The sequence below is a fragment of the Leopardus geoffroyi genome, chromosome B4, assembly GCF_018350155.1.
Source record: "Leopardus geoffroyi isolate Oge1 chromosome B4, O.geoffroyi_Oge1_pat1.0, whole genome shotgun sequence".
NCBI lineage: Eukaryota > Metazoa > Chordata > Mammalia > Carnivora > Felidae > Leopardus > Leopardus geoffroyi.
Genome location: NC_059341.1, coordinates 158,320 through 185,497, shown reverse-complemented (window position 1 = coordinate 185,497; position 27,178 = coordinate 158,320). Strand labels below are relative to the sequence as shown.

Below are 27,178 nucleotides of genomic sequence, written 5' to 3'. Positions count from 1 at the left end.
CTAAACCAAATATTATTATATGATCGTTAAAAAAGTGAAGCAGTGTTGTCGATGTTATTAGGACAATGTAAGTTCTAAGATATATTATGTTTAAAAAATCTGGGCATGAGGTTATATCCAACATCTATAAAGAACATACAACTCAAGAGCAAAGTAACAATCCAATTAAAAAATGACAAAACATCTGAATAGACACTTTTCCAAAGAAGAAATAAAGACGGCCAACAGGTACACAAAAGATGCTGAACACCACTAATTATCAAGGAAATGCAACTCAAAACCACACACACACACACACACACACACACACACACACACACACACTCCCCAAGCTGACAGACACGAAGAACAGATTGGTGGTTGCCAGTGGTGGGGTACAGGGATTGAGGTGAAATGGGTCAAAAGGTCACAAACTCTCAGTCACAAAATAAATGTCATGGCGGAGAACACGCACAGCATGGCGACTGCAGTTAACAACACTGTACTGCATATTCGGATGTTGCTAAGAGAGTAGATCTTGAAAGTCCTCATCACAAGAAAAACATTTTTTTCTAACTATGCAAGGTGATAAATGTTAACTAGACCTATTGTGGTATTTCACAGTACATATGACCCTAAACAACACCAAGGTTAAGGGCGTCGACCCCCTGCACCGTCGAAAATCCAGACAGAACTTTTGACTCCCCAAAATTTAACTACTAACAGCACACTGCTGACCAGAAACCTAATAATATAAACAGTCAATTAACACACATGCTACATGTTATATGGACTACATATTACACTCTTATAATCAAATAAGCTAGAAAAAGGAAAATGTCTCTAAGAAAATCAGAAGAAAAAGAAAATACATTTACAATACTATATACACCATCTGAAAAAAAAAACTTGTGTAGAAGTGGACCCTTAAGGGGTCAACTATTTATACAGATACTGAATCAATTATACAGATACTGAATATACAGGTACTCAATCATTATGGTGAGTACCTGAAACTAACGTTATTTGTGAATTATGCCTCAATTTAAAAAAAAAGAAAAGAAAAAGGAAATCAGTGAATAAAATCATGGTATGAAACGGTCATTTCTCAAAAACATTATATAATCATCTCTGTACATGCATAAGAGCTCCAGAGGTAGATCCAGGAACAGTGGAGAAAGTTCAAGTAGAACTAAGTGGCTCAGAAGCAGGGGTAGGATGAAGACATTTTCCCATGGTCCCCTCTTCAGAACTTGACTGTCCATCTATTAGATGTCCATCAGTCCATCCGAAGACTGTTGTTACTTTTAAAAGCCAGCTACCATTTACCACCTCTCCAGCAATGTGTGGAAGTTCCCTCCTCCGACACCAGCTTGCCCATCTTGGGCAGCCCCCTCCTTTCTTTTCAAACTCATCTTGGCTCTTCTTGGACATTTATTTATCCATAATGATTTTAAAATCAATTTGCCAAGATCCATGAAAAACACTGAAATTTTCATTAATTTGAGAATAAATATCATTACAATACTGACAGACTTGGTACATCTGTTCATTTATATCTTCTGTGTCTTTAACAAAGTTTTATAATTTTTCTCCCTAAAATTCTTGCATATTTTTTGTGATTTTTCCTAGGTATTGCCTATTTTTTGTTTCTTTTGAAAAAGGGAGTTTATTTTATATACTATTTTCTGGCTGATGGCTGCTAGTATATACTGAGAAACCTTGCTAAACTCTCATTAAAGTATTTCTGTTTAAGTCTACTGAACTGTTTAAGTAAGTCTATTAAACTTGCCTTTTTTTTTTTTTTTTTTTTTTTTTTTTTTTTTTACTGTGCTGACCAGGACTTCTAGCACAACACCACTGGGCTGTGATGGCGGGTATCCCGCTCTTAGATTTTGCAAAGATTATAATAGTTCACCATTAAACATGACACTTGCTGAAGGTTATTGATAGATGTATTTTATCAAATATAAATAAATACAATTACAAATACGATTGCGTGCTAAGGATACATACAGGTCTTAAGAAAATTCTTTTCCAGTCTCAGTTTGCTGTTTTAACAAGAATGGCATCACATCATTCCTTGAAGTTTTTTAATCCGCTGAGTGTAACCACACACTAGTATGCACACAGCTACAAAACGTGCAGTAAGACACAGGAAGAATTTTCTTCTCTTTAGTGACAACAGTGTGTTGGGCTAAAAGAAAGCTGTTCCAGTCCAGGGGGGAATGAGGGGTACACACTGGGCACATGAGGAAGGACATGGGGTAGACTCAGGAAGCCCCTTCCACAGGGACAAGACGACCAGGAGAAGGCAGGGGTGAAGCACTTGAACATGAGAATCGCATCCAGGCAGAGCAGTGCTACCTCCCAGGACCGACACATCCTGGGGATAGCGCAGCTCTGAGGGAAGGGCTTTTGTTTTCTCAATGGGAGGTCTGGGTTTAGGTTATTTAGAATAAAGAATAAGTGATGAGTACGCATCTAAAAGTGTCATCTAAAGGCTAGGAACATGTAAGACTGTTACATTAGCCTTGGAATCTTCTCAGATGGGTACTATTTACTTCCCGTGAAGGCCTTAGGACCTATTTGCTGAACTATCTGCAGATGCAGTCAGAAAATTAGGAGATGAAAAATTATTTTAGATACTGCTTTGCATAAAATTGGCACTCAATAAATGCTTCTCGGATATATAAATGAGTAACAGAATTTCAATGTCACCTTTTAAATCTTTTATTTTAGACTTGCAGAAGAGTTGCAAAAATAGTAGACTCCCCACATGCCCTTCATCCAACTGTACCTAATGTTAACATCTTAAGTAAAAAAGTACAGGTATCAAAAGCTGTTAATTTTTCCTTTAAAAACTTATTTTTTAAATTGAAATATAATTCACATATAACATAGTTTCAGGTACACAAAATAAGGATGCAATATTTATATAGATTGCAAAAACGGTTCCCACAGTAAGTGCAGTTGACAGGTACACATTTCTTTTTTTTTTCCTTTTTTTTTAAGTTTATTTATTTTGAGAGAGAGAGTGAGAGAATCCTAAGCAGGCCCCACACTGTCACCACAGAGCCTAATGCGGGGCTCGAATTCGTGAACCACAAGATCGTGACCTGAGCCTTCATCAAAGAGTTGAACGCTTAACCAACTGAGCCCTCCAGGCGCCCCGACAGGTAGTCGTTTCTTAATGTCATAATTAACACCGTAGAATGTAGTACACTGGCACTTGAAATTATAGACTTTATGCAGGCTTTTTTTTCTGTCTGAGGGACCAAATTCACGATGTCTCAGTATAGGACTTTATGAGCTTAAGAAGCATCCACAAATGAAAGACAGGATATCATAAAAATGTCTTAAGAAGAAAAATGAGTAACGACTAACTCTGCCCCACAAAAATTATTATGAAATACTTTATTGGGAAAGTGACAATAATCAGGTTGGCATAAAATTTTATTACTGCTGACAGTACCAACCATTTAAAAACAATGCACTGGACAGAATCATTCAAACAAAAGATCAGAATACCTAGAAATAGGTCCAAGTACACAAAAATCTCATTATGACAGGCAAGCATTACAAAAGAAGGGAAATTTTAACAATATGTAGCAAGTGATAGTAAAATAACTAAATGCAATCTGGATAAAAATAACTAGATCTGTACCATAAATTCTGAATAAATCAAATTTTAAGTGTAATGCAAAAATAAGAATGAACTGGAATAAAGTGTCTATATATTCTATTAAGGGCCAAGTAACGACTAAAATGATAGAAGAAACAAAAGAGAGCTTTAAACACATACAAGATTGCAAAATCTAAGAGTAACAAAACTCCAAACAGGAAACAATGAATTAGCAAAACGACATACCAGGTAGGACAAAGGTGAACTACATACCTATCAACACGGTGCTGAAGGGCTCCTTTTGTGTGTGTGGTCTACGCAGCACACCCAAAACTTTAGCGAGTAACGCAAGACCTTTGGTTAACGTTTACTGTGACAGACATCACCAGTAAGTTGGCAAGAGTCAACAAACACAGCTCATAAAATAATGCCTAAACGTGAACAACTCCTTACTCTATTCTGTTAAAACAGCAGTGATTCTCACCTCTTCTTCTTAAAAAGGAAGAAGGAGTCGGAGAGCTGTAGACGCTGATTAAGTGACGAGCCATCGCAAGGACATGGACAAGCCTAAGACTGGCCTGCATGAGTTAGTGACGAGTCTAGAACTGACTGCTGTGTGCAGGACCTTAAACACAACAAAGGGCGCCAGCTCATTATTCCTTTTCTCAGGTCTTCAGGCAAGTTTGTTCCACGTGAAAACGTTTGGGTTAATAACTCAGGCTAAGGTCCTGCCAGGCCTCTCACTTTCTTACACGCTGCTGACCCATCACAGGGACGTATCTTCATCAAATAAAGACACAAAACTAGCAGACTGGGTTTGAGATGCACAGACGGTGGCCAACTAGTTTCCTACTCTAGTTTCACTTAGGATGAATCATGAAATAGTACGTGAAGGTCTAATACTTCCTAAATGTTATGTTTCTCTGGGGTTTCTCAGTAAGGTTTATCTCATCTTACCCATCCCCTCTCCTGCAGTCTGTCCCCAAAGAGTTCCCAACTGCTGCTCAGCCCTCAAGCGCATCCAAGCAACAGGCTCAAAATCCTACGGTGGGTCACCTCCCCCGAGGTAATTCTGCAAGTTCCAAGACAAAACATATATATCTACATATATATATATATATTGTTAGTGGTAAACAGCCACTGCTGATTGAACATTTTTACAAAAGAAATCTCACAAGTGGTAATTTTCTAAAAGTGATTATCTACCTTTAACCTTTCCAATAATGATCTGAACAACCTCAGCCACTTGTATCATGTTGTTGGAAATATACATACTGGGAAATGACACACTGATGACACCAGTATAAATACGACCCAATCTGACACGTCTTCTGTTGATGGAAACGACATAATGAACATGTGTCCCGTCCTTCACGAACAGCCCCACACTATCCTGGAATCTAGAGGTCTTCATCTGGATGAAAATATAACAAACCTGTTTTGAGTGTCTTCTGGACAATCTGAATATAGTTGGCCCTGCCTCTAATTTCACTGTCTAACTGACACCTGCCACAGCTGCCCCAAGACACGTGCTCAGGGGCTGAAAAGACTCCACTAAGAACACCAGGACCGGAAAACAAAATACAAGTTTACGTGAACGCTGATCTGATCTCTCGATGCTAAAGGACACTCTGAGTATAAAAGCCATGGGAACAGAGAAGGGCCACAACATCTGACTACGTAAGAGGTGTGGAACTTCTCCAGGACACAACACAAACACCACAAAGCATCTAGAGCGATCAGCACCCCACTAGAGGAAGGTGGGTCTCCCCCAAGCCCGTTCGCCTGCTTCACACACACCTGTCACACAGGAGCCAGCCCACGCGCAGGAGGTAGGCTTCTGTTAGCTTTGCAGGTCCAAGGCCAGAATCCGGAAGGTGGTCCTTCTAGACGTCTGCCCTCCTGCTCAATACCAGACAACTGTTCACCATGGATTTCCAGGGTGACTCTGGGGAAAACCCGACAAGGAGAGCCGAAATGTGCTATGTTTTCTGCCTCCTTTCAGAATTCCTGTTTAACCATAACCCTTGAATTCTATCTCCCTCATTTCTGAACTAGTTAAAACAAATTTAGGACCACCTGGGTGGGTGGATCAGCTGGTTAAGAGTCGACTCTTGATTTTGACTCAGGTCATGATTTAGCGCTTCGTGGGTTGGAGGCTGGCGTCAGGCTCTGTGCTGACAGCTCAGAGCCCGGAGCCTGCTTTGGATTCTGTGTTTCCCTCTTTCTCTGCTCCTCCCCCACTCATGCTCTATCTCTCTAAAAATAAATAAACATTAAAAAAATTTTTTAAGTAAAATAAACACCAAAAACAATTTTTTAAAAAGAATTGCTCTATTTTAATTACACCAAACAGCACACTGTAAATCATTACTTCATTAATTATGCCGTGACTTTAATTAAAATCAGTAAAGTAAAATCCGTAGTTATTTTACAGTTAGATGGAAACTTTAAAAATCTGAAGCAAAGTTTTCATTTGGAGGAAAAAAACACATTTTTCCTGGACACACATACTGCTTACTTTCTTGTTAACACCGGTTCCATTATATAAAAAGGGAAAGAGTTTACATTCAGAACTCTCAATTTCGGTAATGATGAATTATACATCTTACAGGGTACTTTCTTACACTATTCAATCGGCATGTCCCCACATTCACCAACTTTTAACAACATCATTTCGCAGTGCGTGTGTCACCGTGACGCAACCTGATCCGTGTGGGGCTGCACAACTCACAACAGGCTGAGGGGCAGTGCGGGCTTCATGCCTGACATGGAAATGTGCTGCCAGCTTCAGGTCTGGTTGCCTCGCCAGCTGGAAACAGCCCGAGCGGCAGCAGGCACCCTTGCGGCTCACTCGTGTATGTAACAAGGACCTTTTAATTAAAACTGCATCTGAGGCCTCAGCCTGTAACTATGCAACACGGGACGAGACTCTGCCAACCGACACGAGCTTTGCAATGGACATAAAATGGTTACTTTTATGAAAACATTAAGAATAAATCTCTTTCTGGCATTACTACTGTTAGAAATGGCTGTGTTCACCTCAGCAACTGACTCCGTTACTGACATTGTTAAAATCTGAGGCTTCCCCTGGTTTTAGCTACTAGAAAACTAAAGGCCAGGTCGGTAACACATCCTTTACAAGCTGTGGGGCTTCAGGGACAATTCACCTGCAGTATCTTTATTCCTGGCTCCACTCTGCAGCCTGACCTTCCTTTCTCCTTTCCTCCTCAATCTCCATCTACCAGACGACCTTACTCTTTTACTGTGCTTACATCTTTTTCTAATTGTCCCCAAAATATATGTGGAACAAGTGACATTCTGATAAAATACATGGTGCATGTCTGATAGACACATACGAACACAATGTACACACACACATTAAAAAATGTCCACCCTCCACCCTCTTCTCCTGGCTTGTCGGCCTCACATGTATAGCACAACTACCATCAGTGCCCTACCCAAGTACTGATATTCCATCCCTAGGCATTTATCTGAATACACATCATCTACACCTGCACGTGACAGCACAGTGCAGCTTTTATCATAACAGCCCCCGAATGGAAATATCCTAAATGTCCCTCAGCAGGTGAACGGACTTTGAAACTGTGGTATATCCATGTACTGGAATACTGCCCAGCAATGAAAAGCAATGAATTACCAACATACACAGCAAATGAATCTCAATACCTGCTGACCAAGAAATCAGGGCAATCATGGAAAAGAATGGATTGTGTGATTCCACTTCTATAAAACTCTAGAACAAGCAAAGCTAATCACTGCAGTGAAAAGCAGATCAGGGGCTGCTTGCAGCTGGAGACAGGGAACAACCTTCTGTATCTTCATTAAGATGGAGGTTACGTGGGGGCATCAATTTGCAGAGAAATGAAGGAAAGGGACTTCCTCGCGGAAATACTGCTAGTTCACAGGAGAGCTGATTCCGCAATCGGTGCTGGTCCACTCAAGATTTCAAGCTTTCTGTGGACGGACAACAGGCTGCAGGCAAAGAGCCCACGGTCACTCAACATCCAGCAACCACGTGAACGAGGCAATGCCACGTGCCACTTCCTATTTCTTGGTTCTTGGCATTCACTGATCCACAAAACAGAAACAAACCCTTACCTCCTACCATGCTCACTGAGTGGACAAATGATGGCACCCTAACAAATACAAGGCCCTAAAATACCGACAGGGGTCTCTCATTCTAAAGTTTAAATTCCAAAAGAGAAGACAGACTTAGCATAGAAGAGAAAAACAAAAACTAAAACTGGGCCCTTTCCCACCACCATCAGGGAAAGAAACAATGAATGGATTAAAGAACTCTGAAAGGTAAAACTCCAAAGTTAATGAAAGAAAATACTCCAGAATATTCTTGCAGCCATATTAAGAAGGATTCCTTAAATAAAATTTCAAAAGCACAAAACATTAGGCCAAAAGCAATGAACTTGATGACCTCAAAATAAAAATCCCTGTTCAACAAAGAACAGTATGGGAAAAATTAACAAACAGACAACAGAACAAGAAAAGACGTTTCAAAGCGTGACATGTATAAAGGAATTAATGTCTAGAAGAACAAGAGGTTCTGCAAATCAACAGAAAAAGACAAGTACCCCACTGGGAAAATAGGCAAAGGATAAGAACAGGCATCCACAGAAAGTAAAGGCCAACCTTGTAAGAAGACCAAGTGCTGCCTAATCTCATGAATGAATACAGAAACGTAAATTAAAATATCTCAGCGACAGCATGTGTGCAGATGAACAATGGCAAGTAGCGGCAGACACGTGGGCATGGAACCCCATGCCCTGCGGAGTGGGGCATCCTCTCGAGACCGAGGCCAAATAGGTACATGTGCGTCCTGTAATCAAGGAGGAACTCTGCTCCTGGACAGACACACTAATTGACTCCTCATGTTTGTGCTGGTGAAGGACTAGAGCGCTGGGGGGCCGTGTGTGGCAGAAGGAAGCTGGGGACAACCCGAGTGACCATCATGTAGAAATCATCAAAACAGGCAGAAAGACAACAATTTAAGGAGACTACTGAACACAGTGTAAACGCTGGAAACACCCGAGTCATCCGAGGACAAAACGACAGCAGCACGATACAAATGCGCAGGTGATCACACACAGTTAGCTATAGGGCTGGAATGACTGTCAGGTGCTCAGCCCAGGGCTTGGCACCGAATATGTTCTAAACCAGGGTTCCTGCACTGATTATCGTTTATCCTTCCCAGCTTACACCCCATATTTGCATTACTACATATCTATACAACTAGAAGACTTGGACGCATAAGAATTGGACAGAGGAGGCATGTGGGGCAGGACAAGCATAGTGGTAGAAGCCAGACCTATAAAGTCACACAGACCTCGGCCCGAGCAGCTGCTCTTATGATCAACTAGCTACATGGCCCTGGGCTAGTTATTTAACTTCTCTGCATCTCAGAGTGCCTAGTGATAAAATAACATTAATAGTGTCAACCCCTGTGGTTGTCTGGAAGGCAAATACACTAACAGGATGTGAGCCTTACAGTGGTTTACCTTGCGTGCCCCTTGCCCCCTCTCGGTGTGCTGCAGAAGTGTCCCCCAGCCCCTACTGGAATACCACGCACCCGCTACCATAATAATTTATGGTGACCATGGAACAACATGGTCAAAGGTTAATCAACGTCAACAAAAACACAAGCATAGAAAAAAATGACAAGAAATAGATCAAAGCAGGTCTCTTACTTGACTGTGGACAGAGAAATTATAGGTAACTATTCTGCTTCCTGTTTTCCAAGTGTCCTGCCAATTGGTTATTTAGTTTACTTACACTAAAATATCTTCAATAATAATGCTTTACCACTGGGTGCTTTATAGATGCAGGGATGGCTGAACACATGCACTTAAGTACACATGACACCATGCTAACAGAATGAACGGAGGCATCTTAGTAGATAGGTGTGACAAAATTCAACATCCTCTCATCATGAAAACACTCAACCACCCGGGTACAGACAGAAACCTCCTCACCATAACAAAGGCCATAGATGATGAGCCCACAGCAAACATCATATTCAATTGTGAAAACTTGAGAGCTTTCCCTGTAAGGTCCCGAGCAAGACAAGGACGTGCACTTCTACCACTGCTAGTAAACATACCACTAGGCACCTCAGCCCGAGCATTTGGATAAAAGGATACAAAGCATCCAAATTGGAATTAAGAAGCAAAATGACCTCTGTAGATTTTATTATCTTACACACAGAAAACTCTATAAAGACTCCACAAAAAAGCTGTCATAACAAACGAATTCAGCAAAGTAGCAGCTCACAAGGTGATGCGCAAAATTTAGCTGCGTTTCTATACACAAAGAATGAACACACTGAAAAGAAAGTTGTGACAATAATTCCATTCACAATAGCATCAAAAAGTATAAAATATGTAGAAATTAGCTTAACCAAGGAGGAGAAAAGCTTGCACGATGAAGACTGCCAAACACTGCTGAAAGACAGTAAAGACGTAAGTGGAAACACATCCCATGTTTGTGGACTGGAAGAATTCCTATATCGTTAAAATGTCCATATTACCCAAAGCAATCTACAGATTCGGTGGACCCTAAATAACCCAGATAATCTAAAACTAAGGAGAAACTGGAGGACTCACACTTCCTCATCTCAAACCTACTACACAAAGCTGGAGTAGGCAAACCACGTGGCATTGGCATAACCAGACATACAGACTAATGCAATCGAAGAGAGAGCCCAGGAAGAGACCCTCACATATACAGTGAAAGGGTTTCTGACAAGGGGGCCAAGACCTCTCAATGGGGAACCCGGTCTTTTCAACCAACACAGCTGGGAAAACTGCATCTCCACACACAAAGGAGGCGGCTGGGCACCTCCCTAACAGCATATACAGAAATTAACTCGACATCGGTCAAAGACCTAAATGTAAGGCCCCAAACAGTAAAACTCTTGGAAGAATATGCAGCACAAAGCTTCACAACACTGGATTTGGCAATGATTTCTTGGATGTGACCAAGGACACAGGCAACAAAAGAGAAAAAAGAGAGTGGACTTCATAAAAATTCTAGTTTTGTACGACAGGAGACACGGTCTACAGAGTAGAAAGGCAACTCCCAGACTGAAAGAAAGTATTTGTGAACCGTGGATCTGGTGAGCAATTACTATCCACAAGAGATACAAAACCTGTGAAACTACCAACCAACCTGATTCAAAAATGGGCAAAGAAGTTGAAGAGACAGGTCTCCAAAGATACAAGAATGGCCAATAAGCATGAAAAGACGTTGAATGTCACTGATCATCAGGGAAATGTAAATCAAAGCCACAATCAGATACCGCCTCGCGCCTGTCATCATGGCTAAAATAAAAAAGACAGGAAATACCAAGTGTTGGCAAGGATGTTAAAAAAGGGAACCTCTTGCACTGCTGGTGGGAATGCAAACTGGTGCAGCCGCTGTGGGGAACAGTATGGAGGTTCCTCAGAAGAATTAAAAACAGAATTGCCTATGACCCCACAACTCCACCTCTGGGTATATACCCCAAAGAACTGAATGCAGGGTCTCAAAGAGATCTGTCCACCCATGTCCATAGCAGAATTATTCATAATAGTAAAACATGGAAGCAACCCCCGTATCCATCACAAAGTGAACAGATAACTGATGTGGCCACACTCCATGCAACTGACTATTATTCAGCCTTAAAGGGGAAGAAAATTCAGAGTGTGTTATTGAGAACATTATGCTGAGGGAAACCAGCTGTAAAAAGACAGATACTATATGACTCTACGCCTCTGAGGGATATAGAGTCGTCACTGTCACAAAGTCAAAGCAGAATGGTGTGTGCCAGGAGCTGTGGGAGGAGGGATGGGGACTCAGTGACTAACAGGTGCAGAGATTCAGCTTCACAAGATGAAGTGAGTTACAGGGATGGATGGTGGAGACGACAGCACAGCAGTCTGGACGTAATTCATGCCACCTAATTGTAGGCTTAAAAATGGTTAAGACTGTAAACTATATGTGTGTGTACTTTACCACATTAAAAAAAAAAACAAAACAAAGTAACCATGATCTGCCACTAGGTGTTTTATAGATGGGTATACAACAATTCTTTTTAATATTGCACCAGACAAAAATAAACCTCACAACCTAAAGGACACCTTTCTAGATCCTTCATCGATGAATTTATTTAAAATTTAGAATATACTCTGAAGAAAGGTTATTCCTAACAATCTAGACAAAGAATTTGCTTGTACAGCCTCACGTTCTTCGCCCATAAAGCAGGGTTAATAGGAACGTTGGAGCTGCTGTTACATGATAATCTGGAAGCACATGTTCATGACAGTAAATTAACATCTTCAACACCAGCAAGGATACAAATGTAGACCCACCAAACACCAAAAGGAAACAATGAAGATTAAAAGTTTGGACTCCGACATCAGATAGATCTATATTCGTATTTCTCTTCTGCAACCAACAACCCACATGGCTTTAGGCCAGATCTCAGCAGCCTGGGTCTCAAGACCTTCATCAGCAAAATAAGGTGGAGGAAAACAGACCTCATGGAGCAGTGGGCAGAATTCACACAGACAAATCTACGAAGTAGCACGGGGCTGCTTCTCAATTCTAAGCCTCCTGGAAACCACATCTTCAGCTCATGCAACTGAATACTTACGGTTACCTAGAAACCTTCTCCCAGTTCCTTTCCCTAGCTACTGGCTTCACACTAAGATCTAAAGAGAGGAAAGATGTGTGCCCTACCCTCAAGGTGCTCACAGCACAGGAAGTGGAAATGCTTTTATAGTAGTAAGAGACTATAATAAATAATAAAACTGAATTTCACACATATCACTATGTGAGCCAAAGCCAAGAACAAGGATAATGGGGCTGGTTACAGTGAGGAATGAATCAATACCTCATAGGAGATGGTTATCTGGTTGAATCTTAAAAGGGTATGTTTTGTCGATTAAGAAGGAAAAATACAAAATAAAGAATCAAAAATAATAGCTCAGAAAACAGAGAAGAGTCTCATCACACGAAGCTTTAGTGGCGAGCAGCAGGGCATGAAAAGGAGGACAGTCAGGGTCTGACTGCGAAGGGCTCACACAAATGTCCTGTTCAGGTATTGGCACTTTGTGCACAACGAGGAAATAAAACAGAGGATTTTTTTTAATGTTTACATTTGAGAGAGAGAGACAATGTGTGAGCAGGGGAGGGGCAGAGACAAATGGAAACACAGAATCTGAAGCAGACTCCAGGCTGATCTGTCAGCACAGAGCCCAACACAGGCTTGACACTTACCTGACTGAGCCACACAGGCACCCCTAAAAAAAAGGATCTTAAGAAGAATATAATCAGATCTAAAATCTAGAAAAATACTGATGAAGTATGAGGGCTGAGTTCACTTGAAGGGGTCAGGAACAGCCTCCTCAGGGACACGACTTGAGAGAGGAGTCAGCATCCGGGCACAGTGTGCATCACAGTGGATCCGAGGGTCTGCAGGGGTCCCGGGCGCCGAGAGCAGCACACCAGGTGGGTCATGGCAGCAGATGACGGGGAAGAGGAAGGCCCAGAGAGTATCAACTTGGCACAAGAATTCAGGCTTCATGAACAGCAGAAAAAAGCTTTCAATCATGCAGCGTGTGGTCAGATGGTGCTCTGGAAAAATCTCTCTGATTCCAAAGATGGGAAGAAACAGAGCAGCCGCAAGAGTGGGAAGCTGGAAGCCCAATTAGGAACCTACTGCCACTGCACAGGCAAGATATGAGGAGGGCTCAGACCCAGGCCAGAGCAGGGGAGAGCCCGCACACATGTAACATTGAAGAGGAACATTCGCTCTATCTGGGGAGGGAAAAATGAGTGTATTTTACTCTATTTCCATATTCCAAACAAACTCACTATTCCCTTCTGGCTACAGGTTAAAAGCCTCTGTGCTGGCCTTAGCAGCCCTCCCTGTCTGATGCTCTGCCTTCCCATCTCCCTTCCCTAAAAGTCTTCCAGTCCGTCTGATCCAACTCTGCTTGAATCCTGTCCAAACTCCCAGGTGCAGCTAATCCCACACCTTCTACACATTCCTGACTGCAGCGACCCCTTGACTAAGGCATGGAGTGCGGATAACCCGGACAGCCAGCATGAAGGGCTGGCCCCTATTCCGTGTGGGGGGCCTCTACTACTTGGTAACACTAATTTATACTTTAATGGTTGTTTACACTTTTCTGTGCCTTAGCGGTATATTTCCTTCACAGAACTGCAAAGAAATGTCAACCATGAAAACAGCTAGCCAATAATCCAAGCCAAGAGGAGGGCCCCAAGAATTGTGCACACAGGAGAAAGCTCTCTGTGGAATTGTAGATTACGGTTGTTCAGAATCAGTTACTTCTTCTGCAAGGCTGTTATTATGCAAGATAAAAATAAGGATGCAATGGTGGTAAAGTTACCTGCCCATCCACTATCACAAAAGAAATGCAATAAAAAATAAATCATTGTAGATTGAAAAGGGTATGCGGTTAGTAATTCTGGGAAGAATTCTTGGGATTACATCCACAGTCTATTATTAGATGGTAGTTTTTCAAAGTAACTTATTTCCAAAGTAGCAGACAGGGGCTATCTCCCTCCTCTCCAACAAATCCAATGAGGGAGTGGACAGAGTGTTTGTTTCCACAGCATGTGTGCTAAAACTGAACGACACATAGAAAATTATCATGGCTCCATGCAAGGGTGACATGAAAATCTGTGAAACATTCCATACTTTTGTACTGTCTGCCTCCCCTCCAAAAAAAAACAAAAAAACAAAAAACAAAACACAAAAAACAAAAAACAAAACAAAACGAAAAAACAAAGAAAAGAAAATCAGCTGACATAGAGACATAGCACAATTATGCCATAATAGCTGCTAGAAGTTTCATAAGTTAGTTTTAAACGAGTAAAGAGTGCACCCAGTGCAACTTCAAAGGCAGCCCTCACACAGGGACTTGCAGTGCAGGCTTACGTCTGCCTATAGCGACAGGAAGGACTCCAGGAAAACTCACACGTTTCAATGCCAAACATGTCACAAGAGTTCAGAGGTCACATTTTATAAGTGGGGAGTGACCCTAAAGTAAGCAACACATGTAATTAATTGATGCCCTAACCTGAAACATTAATTTGAATGGGACTAGTCTACCAGCCCAGGGTTGGCCTGATCACATCAGCCACAAGCACAGTCACCTCTGAACACAGGCCATCACAGGGGTGCTCAAGGCAGCTCAGACACACCTGCGTTTCCCAGCACGGAGCAGATGTGAGCCGACCTCTCCCAACAGCACTAAGCTGCCCATAATGCTGGAACATGTAGGTGAACATAAAGGCCATGCTTGTTTCGACAGGTCTTTAAATCACACACAACTACTACTTAGAATACTTACAAAATTCCAATGCCACATTATAATTATCCAAGTTAGATATGAATAGTATGTTTGGATTTAAGAGGAAACAGAGGTGACACGTGACTTACTTTTAGGGAATATTAACATATAGGTGACATTCAGAAAAATAACATGACAGTGAATTAGGAGTACTACTGGGAATCTCAGGGATCGAAAATCTAAATTTCACTGGTTACTGATTTTGTTGTCATAGGAGTCTTAATTTTTTTAAAGTTAGTTACTTATTTTTGAGAGAGCATGCACGTGCACACACAAACTGTGAAATCATGACCTGAGCCAAAATTAAGAGTTGAACACTTAACCAACTGAGCCTCCCAGGTGCCCCTGACTCTTAATCTTTGTTCCTTGATTTAAAAACTGTAAAACAAGAGCTAACATTATGATCTGAAGCATAAAATTGTTATAAATATTTGTTTCATATAAATATCAAGTAGTCAAACATTTCAAAGCTTTAGTTTCACAACACCTATTCAAATCTCATAGAACTTATGAATCCATATGTGCCACTCACAAGTTAGCCTTTATAAACTTTTCAACTAAAAGAGAAGCTACCCTTGCCTGTGCTTATTTTCATCTCAACTGACTACTTCATTTTTTTAATGATAAAGTGACTTATTTGTTTCAATTTTATGATGACTAAACATCAGAAAACATCCTTTGATTTTTAAAACTGTAAAATGTTTTTTAATGAGAGGTCAAAATTTATCTGTGTTTATGTAGTTCCCAAATGAGAACTATGGAATTTTATATTATCATGAAATTGAATCTATAAATCTGTACTTTTAAAACAGAGAGACAGCTTCACCATTAATTAAAAAATCAAACTTAATCCCATAGATGTACTTTGATTTCAGAAGGACTCCTTTGGTGAAAGTACTCTCCATCCCAAATAATAGAACCTGTTAAAGAAGTTTCTGGAAGTTATACTTTTTAAATACTTGAAATACACAATAAATCTCAACAATGATTCTCTCATTTATAATTCCTTTTCTACTCCTTTTTTGAACAGAACACTAGCTGTTCAAAAACAGAGAGAGGTAATTAAAAGAAACTGGTAAAGAAGCACAGGCTTCTTTCCTAGAGTACATGGCAACCACGAGAGGCTCTATAAGCCAGCATACATAACCTATAAAAACCCTAAAAAAGAAAGAAGTTAAGGATTTTATACCCAGCCAAACTGACTTTCCAGTAAAAAAGGCTGCAACCAACTGTTAAGAACCAGCAAGAACTTGAAAATCACTTCTCATGAAACCTTAAGAATCTCCTAGACGTTTGTGCCACTTTGAAAAAACAGCATGGAGGCTACTCAAAAAATTAAAACACAACTACTGTACCATCCACCAATCCCACTTCTGGGTATTTATCTGAAAGAAATGAAATCACACTCTCAAAAACGTATGTGCACTTTATGTTCACTGCAGCAAACTCACCGTAGCCAAAGCATGGAAACTCCCTAAGTGCCCGTCCACAGATGAACACATAAAGCAGATGTGATGTATATACAATGGAATTATTATTCTGCCAAAAAGAAGGAAATCTTATCATTTTGTGACAATGTGGAAGGACCTGGGGGTATTATGCTAAGTGAAGGAAGTCAGACGAAGAAAGACAAACACTGTATGATCTAAAAAGACTGAGCTCACAGAAACAGAACAGACTGGTGGTGGCAAGTGTTGGGTGAAATGGGTGAAGGAAGCCAATGCTGTAAACTTCTAGTCATAGGATAAATGAGTCCCAGGCATGTCGTGGACAGCATGCTGACTACAGTTAATAACACTGTACTATGTATTTGGAAGGTGCTAACAGAGCAGATCTGAGTTCTCATCACAGGAAAAACAAGGTGATGGATGTTAACTGAACATACCACGGTGATCATTTTGCAATAGGTACAAACACAAAATCATTATGTCATGCACCTTGTAAACTAACACAATATTATATGTCAATTACATCTCAGTAAAACTTGGGAAAACAAGAATAAAAAGAATCTACCAGAGAATGAATTGTGGATACCAAGAGAAGGGCTGGTGGTAACCATAAAATGAATACTTGTTTGTAGACGAAGACCAAATGCCAATTGTGAAGAAGAAAGTAGAACATGTAATCGCTCTCACCTCTGGCAGGTTAGAATCAGTACAACTTTTTGAAAACAATGGGTAAAGTAATTTAGATGGTTTCCATCAAACATACTATTTATTGGTTATAGTGTTGGTGTGGTTACTCTGCAATAGCTTGACATATAATGTTGGATAAAACAACTGACTAGTTACGATTCGTGATGTCTTTACTATGTAAGAAGAGAGAAACATTTTTGGTAGAAGAGTTTGGGAAAAACTAGTAGCCATAAATTCAAATGGAAAATATCAGTATTCATTAATAGGGTGTTCTTTTGTCTTAAAATTATATATACTTCCACTGCCCTCTAAAAGTCCTGGAAAGATCAACCAAGCAGCAGTGAGCACACCGAGGGCCAGACATGCTTCTGAAATACAATTTCTAAGTGAAGGAAATTAGAGCCCCTTGGAGAAATCAATGGTTCCAAGGGTATAAAACAGATGAGCCTGAAAAACCCTGTTGCAAGAAAAAGCAGAAAGCCACTTTAGGAGTCAATGTAGAGAGGCTCCAACTGGTGAAAGATGGAAAAATTTGAGCATAAGTAAGGATTTTGTCAGAAATGGACTGAAACGTATCAAAAGTATTTAAACGCATGAATTCCGAATGGCACTTTAAAAAAACTAATTGGTTACCAGGAGAGGATGCCATTTTAAACACTGGCAAATAAAGGCAAAGAGTCAGTTACTCTCCCTTTGGACATGGACACACCATAGGGCTGCCACACAGGATGCAGAGGCAAGTTTACATCCTTATAGAAGTAATCCTGTTGATGATCCTTAATGAGTTACGGGCACTACTCGCTGTACATCACAACTGCCAATCTCACGCATGAGAAATGGGCATATGACCTCCTGGTAGGACCACATGCTACTGCAAAGGAGTCCCACCCTACCCAAGCCTCCAGAAAACTACCAATTTCCACAAAATGCAAAGAAACAAATACACCACAGCATGCGACCAGCAAAAGCCAGACTGTGGGAAACCTAAGAGCAAATGAACCAGTTTCTTCAATGAACTGCGAAGGAAAACAACAACAAGGATGAATGAAAACCTTCAGATTGAAGGTGACCTCAAAGAGACTTTCAAACAGAAACAAAAACAAGCAGAACTAAAACACTGCACAGAAGTTAACTACAGTGTCTGGGGTTTGCCAGGCTTCAAAATATCATAAAGAACCATGATCCCAAAGCCCAAAACTGTTAAAAAGTGTTGACTGGAGACAGGTTCCATTCCTACAATGGAGTCCATCACCAGACATAACACAGAAGGACCTTGATGACTACATACGCCCTCTTCGCAGTAACTCTGCTACCGCCGTCAGGAATTCGCCATATGTGTAAAAATTAAAAGGTAACTCTATGTTCAGCCTCCGCTGTAAGTAAGCGGAGCAACTCGATTTTAAGTTAATCTAAGACGTGAAAAGTATTTACCTATTTAGAATACAGAACAGCCACCTGTCTTCCTATCATGGGGCAATGCTTCTCCCAACCTGCCTTGGCCAGGGTAGTGACAAGGACACCAGCTCAACCCAGGAGCTAAGGCAGCAGGCCAGGCGGTTAAGCAGACAGCTCCTCCTTGGGGCTGATGGCCTGGTAGGAAACTAATGACACACAGGCTGTGCCAGAAACAGTGTTGTCTGGTTCTTCTTTGTACCATCAAGCGCACCCGTAACAGGAAGGAAGAAGGTCCTCTCAGACGAAGCGGAAGAGACACCGGCCACCACTCTTAAACAGTTACCCGCTGGTTAATTTTTTTTCGTCTTTAGATGACACTAATAAAACAATAATTTTTGGTAGATGACTACATTTATTCATATGTATCTTAAGATCTACGGACCTGAAGTCATGGAGAAAAGTCAGCCTTGGCAGCCTGAACACTGAGCTGACGGAGAAGGGAGAAAAGAGAACGCTTATCAACAATCCCTACTGCAGAAAGGGCACGACACGGTGTGCGCTCCTCCTTACGAACCTCTCCTCTCTCACGAGGGCGCACACAGATGTCGCATCACCTGCGCGGCACCTGCACCACCACTGCCATCAACTAGCGGCAACCTTCGCGGCCCAACTATGGACGCCTGGCACCAGAAGACGCCTCCAAGGCTCCCAGAGCAGGTGCCGGCCCAGGGAGGAGGAAGCACCTCCAACACCGGGACAGTTCTGTCAAACTGGGATGACCTGAAGTTTAAAATTTAAACCCAAAGAGCAGCATCTTATTTCCACATTCTTCTGTAGGTAATTTTGATAGACATAAACTATGTTTTTAAAAAATCCCAACCACAGGAAAATACATATGGCTGTTATTCTTGAGGTTTTGAAAACATGTTTTTTATGCCAATACCATCTCACTATAACCTATACTTTGTAAAACACCCCCAAATTATTTGCTTTTTATAAAAACATACTAATTTGAATTATAATGTGCTCTTTATTTTATTCTTATTTTCCATACAAGTGTTACCGAATATTTTTATGCTAGTGGCCCTCAGGAGCTAGGACATATACATAGCAACTTTAAATATGGACTTAGAGCAACATATGGCATTATTCTTTCTCCTTCTCTGGTCCCTGCCCTCTTGAGTAAACTTTATAATCTTTAACAGAATGTAGGTAAGAGACAAAAATATGTGGTATTCAATTTTGTTACTTATGAATAAAGGTAAAAATAAGCACTAAATGAACTTTTGTAAATCACTTGTTTCCACTTTTACACATAGCATCTAAGGAATGTGTAGAAAATAAAGAAATTCTATCTAAATTACCAAAAAATATCATTCAACCATTTAAAAAAAGATGGATTTAGCTTTATTCCCTTAAAAATACTCAGAGAAACAAAGGAACAAAATCAAGTTCCATTTGAAGACCCTCTTATAATCAGTATATAACAGGTAAGTAAGTAGAGAATTCATAAAGTATTCTGGTAATTTTCTATCCTGAATCTTGGTCTACCAAAGTAATGTAATTTCCAAAACACAGAATGAAATGGTCAGAAAGTCCTGGTTAGTGGACTAGGGACCAACGTGTGCGACAGTGAACGCTCAACAAACAGCACACTGGTTTTAGACAGTTTACGCAAAAGCAAAGCCTTTTTGATAAAAAAGACATAAAGATCTGTTCCCAAGAGTTAAAAAATCTTTGAGAACTAAAAAGCTATTATAAGTAGTACACACTGGTATTTTACTTCTCTAATATTTCTTTACAAAACATCTAAACACAAGTTGCCTATGCTTCTGTATTATTTTTCTAATAAGTTACATATAAGGCAAAAAGTGACTGTTACTTTGTAATGCGTTGATGAGCATAATAAATAAGTTGGTTTTAGACCTTTGCCCCCCAAAAATCTTATAGGAAACTTCACAAGGACATTTTTGCTTAAATTACTCACTTTGTAATACGGTCAATGTTGGCAATTTGCTTCTGGTTCCGTATAATCTCAATGGCTGCCCAAAGATGCTGGATAGCTTTCGTATCCGCCTGTCGTCTTTTTGTTAAACGTGCCATGACCTGTTCACTTCTTTAACTGTAGGAATACACAAAAACATAAGGAAAAAATATATGGATTACAAGATGCACCTCTATCAGTATAAGTGAGTAACAGTCTCAGCACGTCCTAACTCCTGGTGAGGACACTACTGTAGGATGGAGTATGACAACCTTTCTACTATATTTTCTACACCTACATTACCAATTACTTCATAAAAATTGTCATTTGCTTATTTCATAAAAAAATATCATTTTAAGACCAAAGAATTAAAAAGGTCTTCCCAATAAGGGTTAGTAGTCATCCTATACTAACGTATTAAAAAAAAATGCATATCTTATTCTAAAGCAAAAGAACATAAAATTTCATTTTTTGATAATACATTGTGTATAATTTGACAGATCAATATAAATGGATTCAAATGTCCTTATTCTTTGGTATTTTATTATACTCAGGGTTTTAAATTTTGAATTTTATAAAACCATACTGATAAATGGCAACATTCTTTTTTTTTTTTTTTTCAAATAAAACCATAAACAGAAACTGTAAGATAGTTATTTCTGGCTGAGGTGTGAAAGGCTGGGAGCTGGTGTCCCAGAGGACATGGGTGGATCCACATCTGCGTGAATGTTCACATGCTTGGGCTGGCGGGGGCGGGGGCGGGGGGTTGTTTATTGTATCACTCAGAAACAACATCGCTGTTTCATTCAAATTTCAATATTCTGAGCGAAGTGAGGAAAATGGTCACTGGCTGTGTTCTGGCAAGTGTACAGGGAGCATGGCTGAGCAACAGTGCTGCAGGAGAGGCTCACGCATACAACTGGACTCCCAGCTGGGCACAGAGGGGCTGGACTGTCAGCAGTGTCCTCGGCCCTGAGACACCTGATCCCTACATCGTCACATGGGTTAGCATTTGGCCACCCTTAGGGATAAGGTGAACATCAAACCCCCCCTGACCTGACCTTTCCTATCTTGTAAGGGTGGGAATGAGTGAAGGAATCTCATTCTTGGCACTTTCCTGTGTTCCAGGACTGGCCAGCAGAGCCTACAGGTCTCCGTGTTCTCTGCCTCTACGTTTCTCTTCAGAGCCAAGTCCGTTCTCCCTCTTTCTCTGACACACCCAAACAAAACCAGCAGTCGCCCATGAGTGTGGGGTCAGTCAGCCTCCTGGAATAAGGTATTTTTCAAATTGCATTACTAACAGAAGAATTCTGAACACGTTTGAAGGTATTCTTGAATATCCTACTTCTTCCCACCACTACTTGTAATATTTGCAGACTTTGCTCCACATAGAAAATAACCAAAAAATAAAGCCAGCATTCAAATTTTAAAGAAAACTAAGGAAAATCAGTTGGGTTCAGTACAGACTTAGACGTAGAATTAAAAGGTAGTAACAATTATAATTTATGAATGTGTGTTTAGAGAGAAACCACTATGTATCAGTGTAAGTGCGCTGTTAAGCAATGCCAACTTTCTGAATCTGACAAGCGTTTCGGTAAGGAATTGTCTGGCAAGAATGTAAAGTATGTTACAGAGTGACATCTAATGGTGAACTATGGTACTATACGTTGTCAGGTTATACAGACGCTCAGTCAAAAACACACTACTTCAACCCTACTTACATACTTAAAAGTAAGTATTTTCAAAAACTGAGAACAAACTGAGGGTTGATGGGGGGTGGGAGGGAGGGGAGGGTGGGTGATGGGTATTGAGGAGAGCACCTTTTGGGATGAGCACTGGGTGTTGTATGGAAACCAATTTGACAATAAATTTCATATATTGAAAGAAAAAAATTAAATTAAAAAAGAAGGAAAAAAAAGAAAAAAAAAGTAAGTATTTTCTGTGCTCAATAGATACACTGAATTATCTAAAAATGCAAAAACTGTACTCCTTGCCAGAAATGGCCTAAAACTGGCAGAGGAAGTTTGATATATACATGAACTACTGTAAGGTCAGAGAGGACCAACATGGTCCAGAATACATGCCAGGAGAATCTACACAAGGGGGACAACTACTTTTAGATTAGGTAACACTACAGAATGGTAGCTATGTGGGGGAACACAAGAGGAATTTCCTTAATTTCTTTAAAAGATAACTGGCTGTTTAAAGCAAAGATACAATTGTTAGAGCTCATTAGGTTTATGACATGTAGAAGTAAAAGAGAGGACAATGTGACACAAAGCGTTTAAGAGTAGTAAGTAATCATCATCGTAAACATGTAATTTAACTTGCATTTTTTCTAAGTACATATACGAAAACTTAAGAATGATTTATTCAGAACTACAGAAAATATATAAAACCAAAGCTAGTGTTTTAAAATAACGCCATATAGTAAATATAACTATTTATATGACATAACAACCAAAAGAACACAGTGGGGACACTAATAGCAGAAACTCTACAAGTGATGTCACTTAATTGCTAGAAATGGTTAAACTCAAGACTCAAGAATTAAGCAGCACACACTTCAGAAAACACGTAAAGTTAAAACCAAAGAGTTTTGAGATCTGCCTGAACTGAGTCAACATAGGTACACACATCACAAGGAAGACACTCAGGAGCCCAAGGAGAGCCTTGCGAAGAACACAGACCCACGAAAGGAGAGCACGATGATGTCTGAGACACATCATAAAAGCACCAAAGTACAACCACTGAGATTTTCCTTCTTATGAAATCTAAAATCATTGTTTGGTAACATAGTTCAGACATGCCTGTTATAGGTGCTCTGGCAATATAGCAGTAAAACAGATAAAAGTCCTTCCGTTGTTGACTTAACGTGATTAATAACGTGGCTAGATATTAAACACAGCAATTTGTTTGTTCATCAATAAAATCCTAGGAAATGAGTGTCTCAGTTCCCATGTACAGACAGCTTCTCATTTAAGGTCTTCACTGATGTGAACAAACCCAAGTCTGCAGCCCTCTCTCCTGAATGCATATTACTACTAAACTGAACCCCTCAAAATTCCAAAGTCTGCCCGAACACTGGACCTTGGTCCCCTTGGTTAAGCTGTGCTCTGCCCTTTCCTTGCTGGGACTTGAGCAACTGTCCATGCAACTGTCCCTGACTGACCTTTCCTCTAGGATCACACTAAAGCAAACTCAACTCTTGCATATTCTAATTTTTAATATGTCTCTTACAGACATACTGCCTTGTGCAAATAATTATAAATTCCTCAGAAGATCCATCAGTTCCACTAAGAAGGGACAGGCTTCATCTTTCATCTATCTTCCAAGGTGGCCTCAGAGGGACATGATAGACAAAAAAAAAAAAAAAAAAAAAAAAAACTCCTCAATCTTTTCGGCTCCCCTTAGGAAGATGAGCTCCTTCGGAAAGTGATTCTCAAAAGGCTTATAGTTTAAAAAATAAACATACAAAACCAAACGCTTCCCACTAATTTTCCCCCCAATTTCTCTTACTGTGGTAAAATAGACATAACATAAACCAGCGTCACCATTTTTACATGTACGGTTCACTGCCATTAACCACATCCACAATGTCCTGAAGCAGTCACCACCATCCAGTCACATAACTCACTTCCTCTTGTGAAACTGAATCTCTGCACCCGTTAGTCCCTAAGTACTTCCCCTCCTCCCCCAACCCCTGGCACCCACTGTACTACTTTGACTTTGTGACGAATCTAAGTACCTTAGAACTGTGGAATTAGAAGTGGAATCTGACAGTTTTTGTCCTTCTGTACCTGACATATTTCACTTAACAAAATGTCCTCAATGTTCACCCACGTTGTGGCAGGCTACAGAATTTTCCTCCTTTTTAAGGCTGAATATTATTGCATTGCACATATACATTGCATTTTGCTATCCACTCATCTGTGATGAACACTTGGGTTACTTCCACGTTTAGCACATAACGTAGCTATGAACACATGTATACAGATATGTCTTTGAGATCCTGCTTTTGATATACCCAGAAGCATAACTGCCATGTGAACTGGCAATTACACGTTTTATTTTTTAAACACCCACCAAACTGTTTTCCACAGCAGATGCACCCTTTTACTTTCCCGCCAGTAGTGCACAAGGTTCTAATTTCTCCACATTGTCATCAACACTTATAATTTTCTGGTTTTGATACGAGCCATCCTAATGGGTCTGAGTTGGTCCAAGTAACTGTGGCAAGCCCCCAGGTGATACTGATATTCTCTACCCGTACAAATCCAAATTTAACGCAATCCCTTCCATCTGTGTATCTTTTTTTTTTTTTTTTTTTTTTTTTTGAGAGAGAAAGCACGAGCAAGGGAGGGACAGAGAAAGAGGAAGAGAGAGTCTTAAGCAGACTCCATGCTGTCAGTACAGAGCCTGACGCAGAGCTCGATCTCACAAACTGTGAGATCATGACCTGCCTGAACCAAAACAGAGTCGGATGCTTAACCAACTGAGCCACCCAGGCGCCCCGTATCTTCTTTAACATCATGCAAATGCTACAAACAGGGAAAAAAAAGAGAGTAAGAGAAATCAATCAGGAAATTAAAAATAAGCAAAATTAAGTAATACAATGCTTGCAGATAAATACATATATGGGCAAACTTTTTATTGCAGAAGTGATAAACGTGACAAAGGAAATTGAAACAATAATGGGAGGCTGAGAAAACAGTGTACCCAACAGGACCACACTGGGAGGACACACATAATCAAATGTGTTCTGAAGTTTGCTTCCAGTGGTGAGTGGGTCCAGGTTTTTGTCTCATGTTGTCTAACAAATATGTTTTGTAAATATTTTGACATATTTACATCAAATATTCCATGAAACTTAAAACTTAATCCAATTGTATAATGTGTATTACTTAGGTTAGGTTGAAATTTTCCCACAACCTACTAGTAATTTCAAATTACTTTTCATTGATAGCCTATTCATACCATTTTCCTATTTAGATATTAATGTCTTTATATATTAAGATTATTCCTAAAATACTTTTCTCTCTTAGTAAACACTAAATGAAATTATATGGAAATCTAGCTAACCATGAATTCTTTTATGTTAACTTTTCTGATTATAAGTCCTTCCACATTCAAGTCAGAAAAAATATTCAAATGTATTTCCCTGGTTTTGTTCTGTTTTGTTTTTGCTTTTTAGAGAGAGTGGTATAAGGAGCGAGAGAATCTTCAGCAGGCTCCACACCCAGCGTGGAGCTTGACATGGAGCTCAATCTCACAACCCCGAGACCATTACCTAAGCTGAAGTCGAGTTGGACCCTTAACTGACTGAGCCACCCAGGCACCTGTTTTAATTTTTTTAAACATTGACTTCTTAATCCGTCTGAGAATAACTTTTTATAATGTAACACTAATAAACATTGTGGTACAGATCAGTGTTAGGTTCATAGCACAACTCAGCAGGACATACCAGGAATCCCATGTCCCCACGCACCTGCCCCCCCCCCCCCGCCTTATGAACACCCCAAACCAGAAATGACATTTGTTACAGTCAAGAAACCTACACTGGCATACCAGTATTTCCCCCAAAGCCCATGCTTCAGCTCATGGTTGGTTCACTCTTGGGGCCGTACACCCTACGGGTTTTCACATACACAATAAGGCAAGTATATACCATCAAAGTATCACCCAGAATAGTTTCCCTGCCTAAAAATCCTTTGTGTGCCACCTACTCATCCCTCCGTGTCCCCAATTCCTGGCAACCACTGATTTTTTTTTTTTTTACTGCCTCCATCATTGGCCTTTTCCAGAATGTCCTATAGCTGGAATCATACAGTATGTGGCCTTTTTGGGTTGACTTCTTTCACTTGGTACTATGCATTTAAGATTCCTCTGTATCTTTTCATGGTTTGACAGTTCATTTCCTTTTAGTGCTGAATAATATTCCACTGAATGGACATAACACAGTTCATCCATTCACGGACTAGAGAATATCTTGGTTGCTTCCATATTTTGTCAATTATGAATTAAAGCTGCTATCAACAACCCTGTAAAGATTTCTATGTGTACATGGTCAGTTTTTTTGATAAATAACAAGGAGTGCAACTGCTGGATGGTAAGAATATGTTTAGTTTTGTAAGAAAACGGCCTTCCAAAGTGGCTGCACCATTTAGCGTTCCCACCAGCAATGACTAAGTTCCCTAGGCTCCACATTCTCATCAGCAATCGGTGTTTTTTGGATTTTAGCCATTCTAACAGATGTGTAGTGAGAAATTAATGTTGTTTTAATTTGCAATTCTCTTATGACATAGGATGTTGAACATCTTTTCATACACTTACTTTTTACCTCTATCTCATCTTTGGTGAGATGTAAGTTCAAATTTTTTTGTTCATTTTTTAATCACATCCATCTTCTTACTTGTTTAAGAGTTCTTTGTACATTTCAGGGCACTTGGGTGGCTCAGTCAGTTGAGCACCCAGCTCTTGATTTCAGCTCAGGTCACAATCTGGTGGTTCGTGAGTTCGAGCCCTCAGTCGGGCTCTGCACTGACATGGTGGAGCCTGTTTGGGATTCTCTCTCTCCTCTTTCTGCCTCACGCCCCTGCACGTGCTTGCTCTCTCAGGGTAAATAAACATTCAAAAAAAAAAGTTCTTTGTACATTTTGGTAAT

General features: G+C 40.2%; 1 protein-coding gene and 1 non-coding gene across 23 annotated transcripts in view; one reads left to right on the top strand and one right to left on the bottom strand.

The window, feature by feature from the left end:
• The window catches only part of ZMYND11 (zinc finger MYND-type containing 11), a 133,033-nt gene that overhangs the window by 52,920 nt on the left and 52,935 nt on the right, over positions 1-27,178 (bottom strand). For 21 of the 22 annotated variants that reach the window (XM_045465265.1, XM_045465276.1, XM_045465257.1 and 18 more), the window contains exon 2: positions 20,518-20,652. In XM_045465265.1, the coding sequence (XP_045321221.1) occupies positions 20,518-20,633 (116 nt within the window). In that variant the 5' untranslated portion in view covers positions 20,634-20,652. Of the gene's footprint in view, positions 1-20,517; positions 20,653-21,575; positions 21,601-27,178 lie in introns of those variants that run through there. The other variant, XM_045465256.1, reaches the window with a different exon arrangement.
• Positions 14,245-14,349, top strand: LOC123592310. Its single transcript, XR_006709702.1, has one exon. It is a non-coding gene; the product is annotated as a U6 spliceosomal RNA (small nuclear RNA).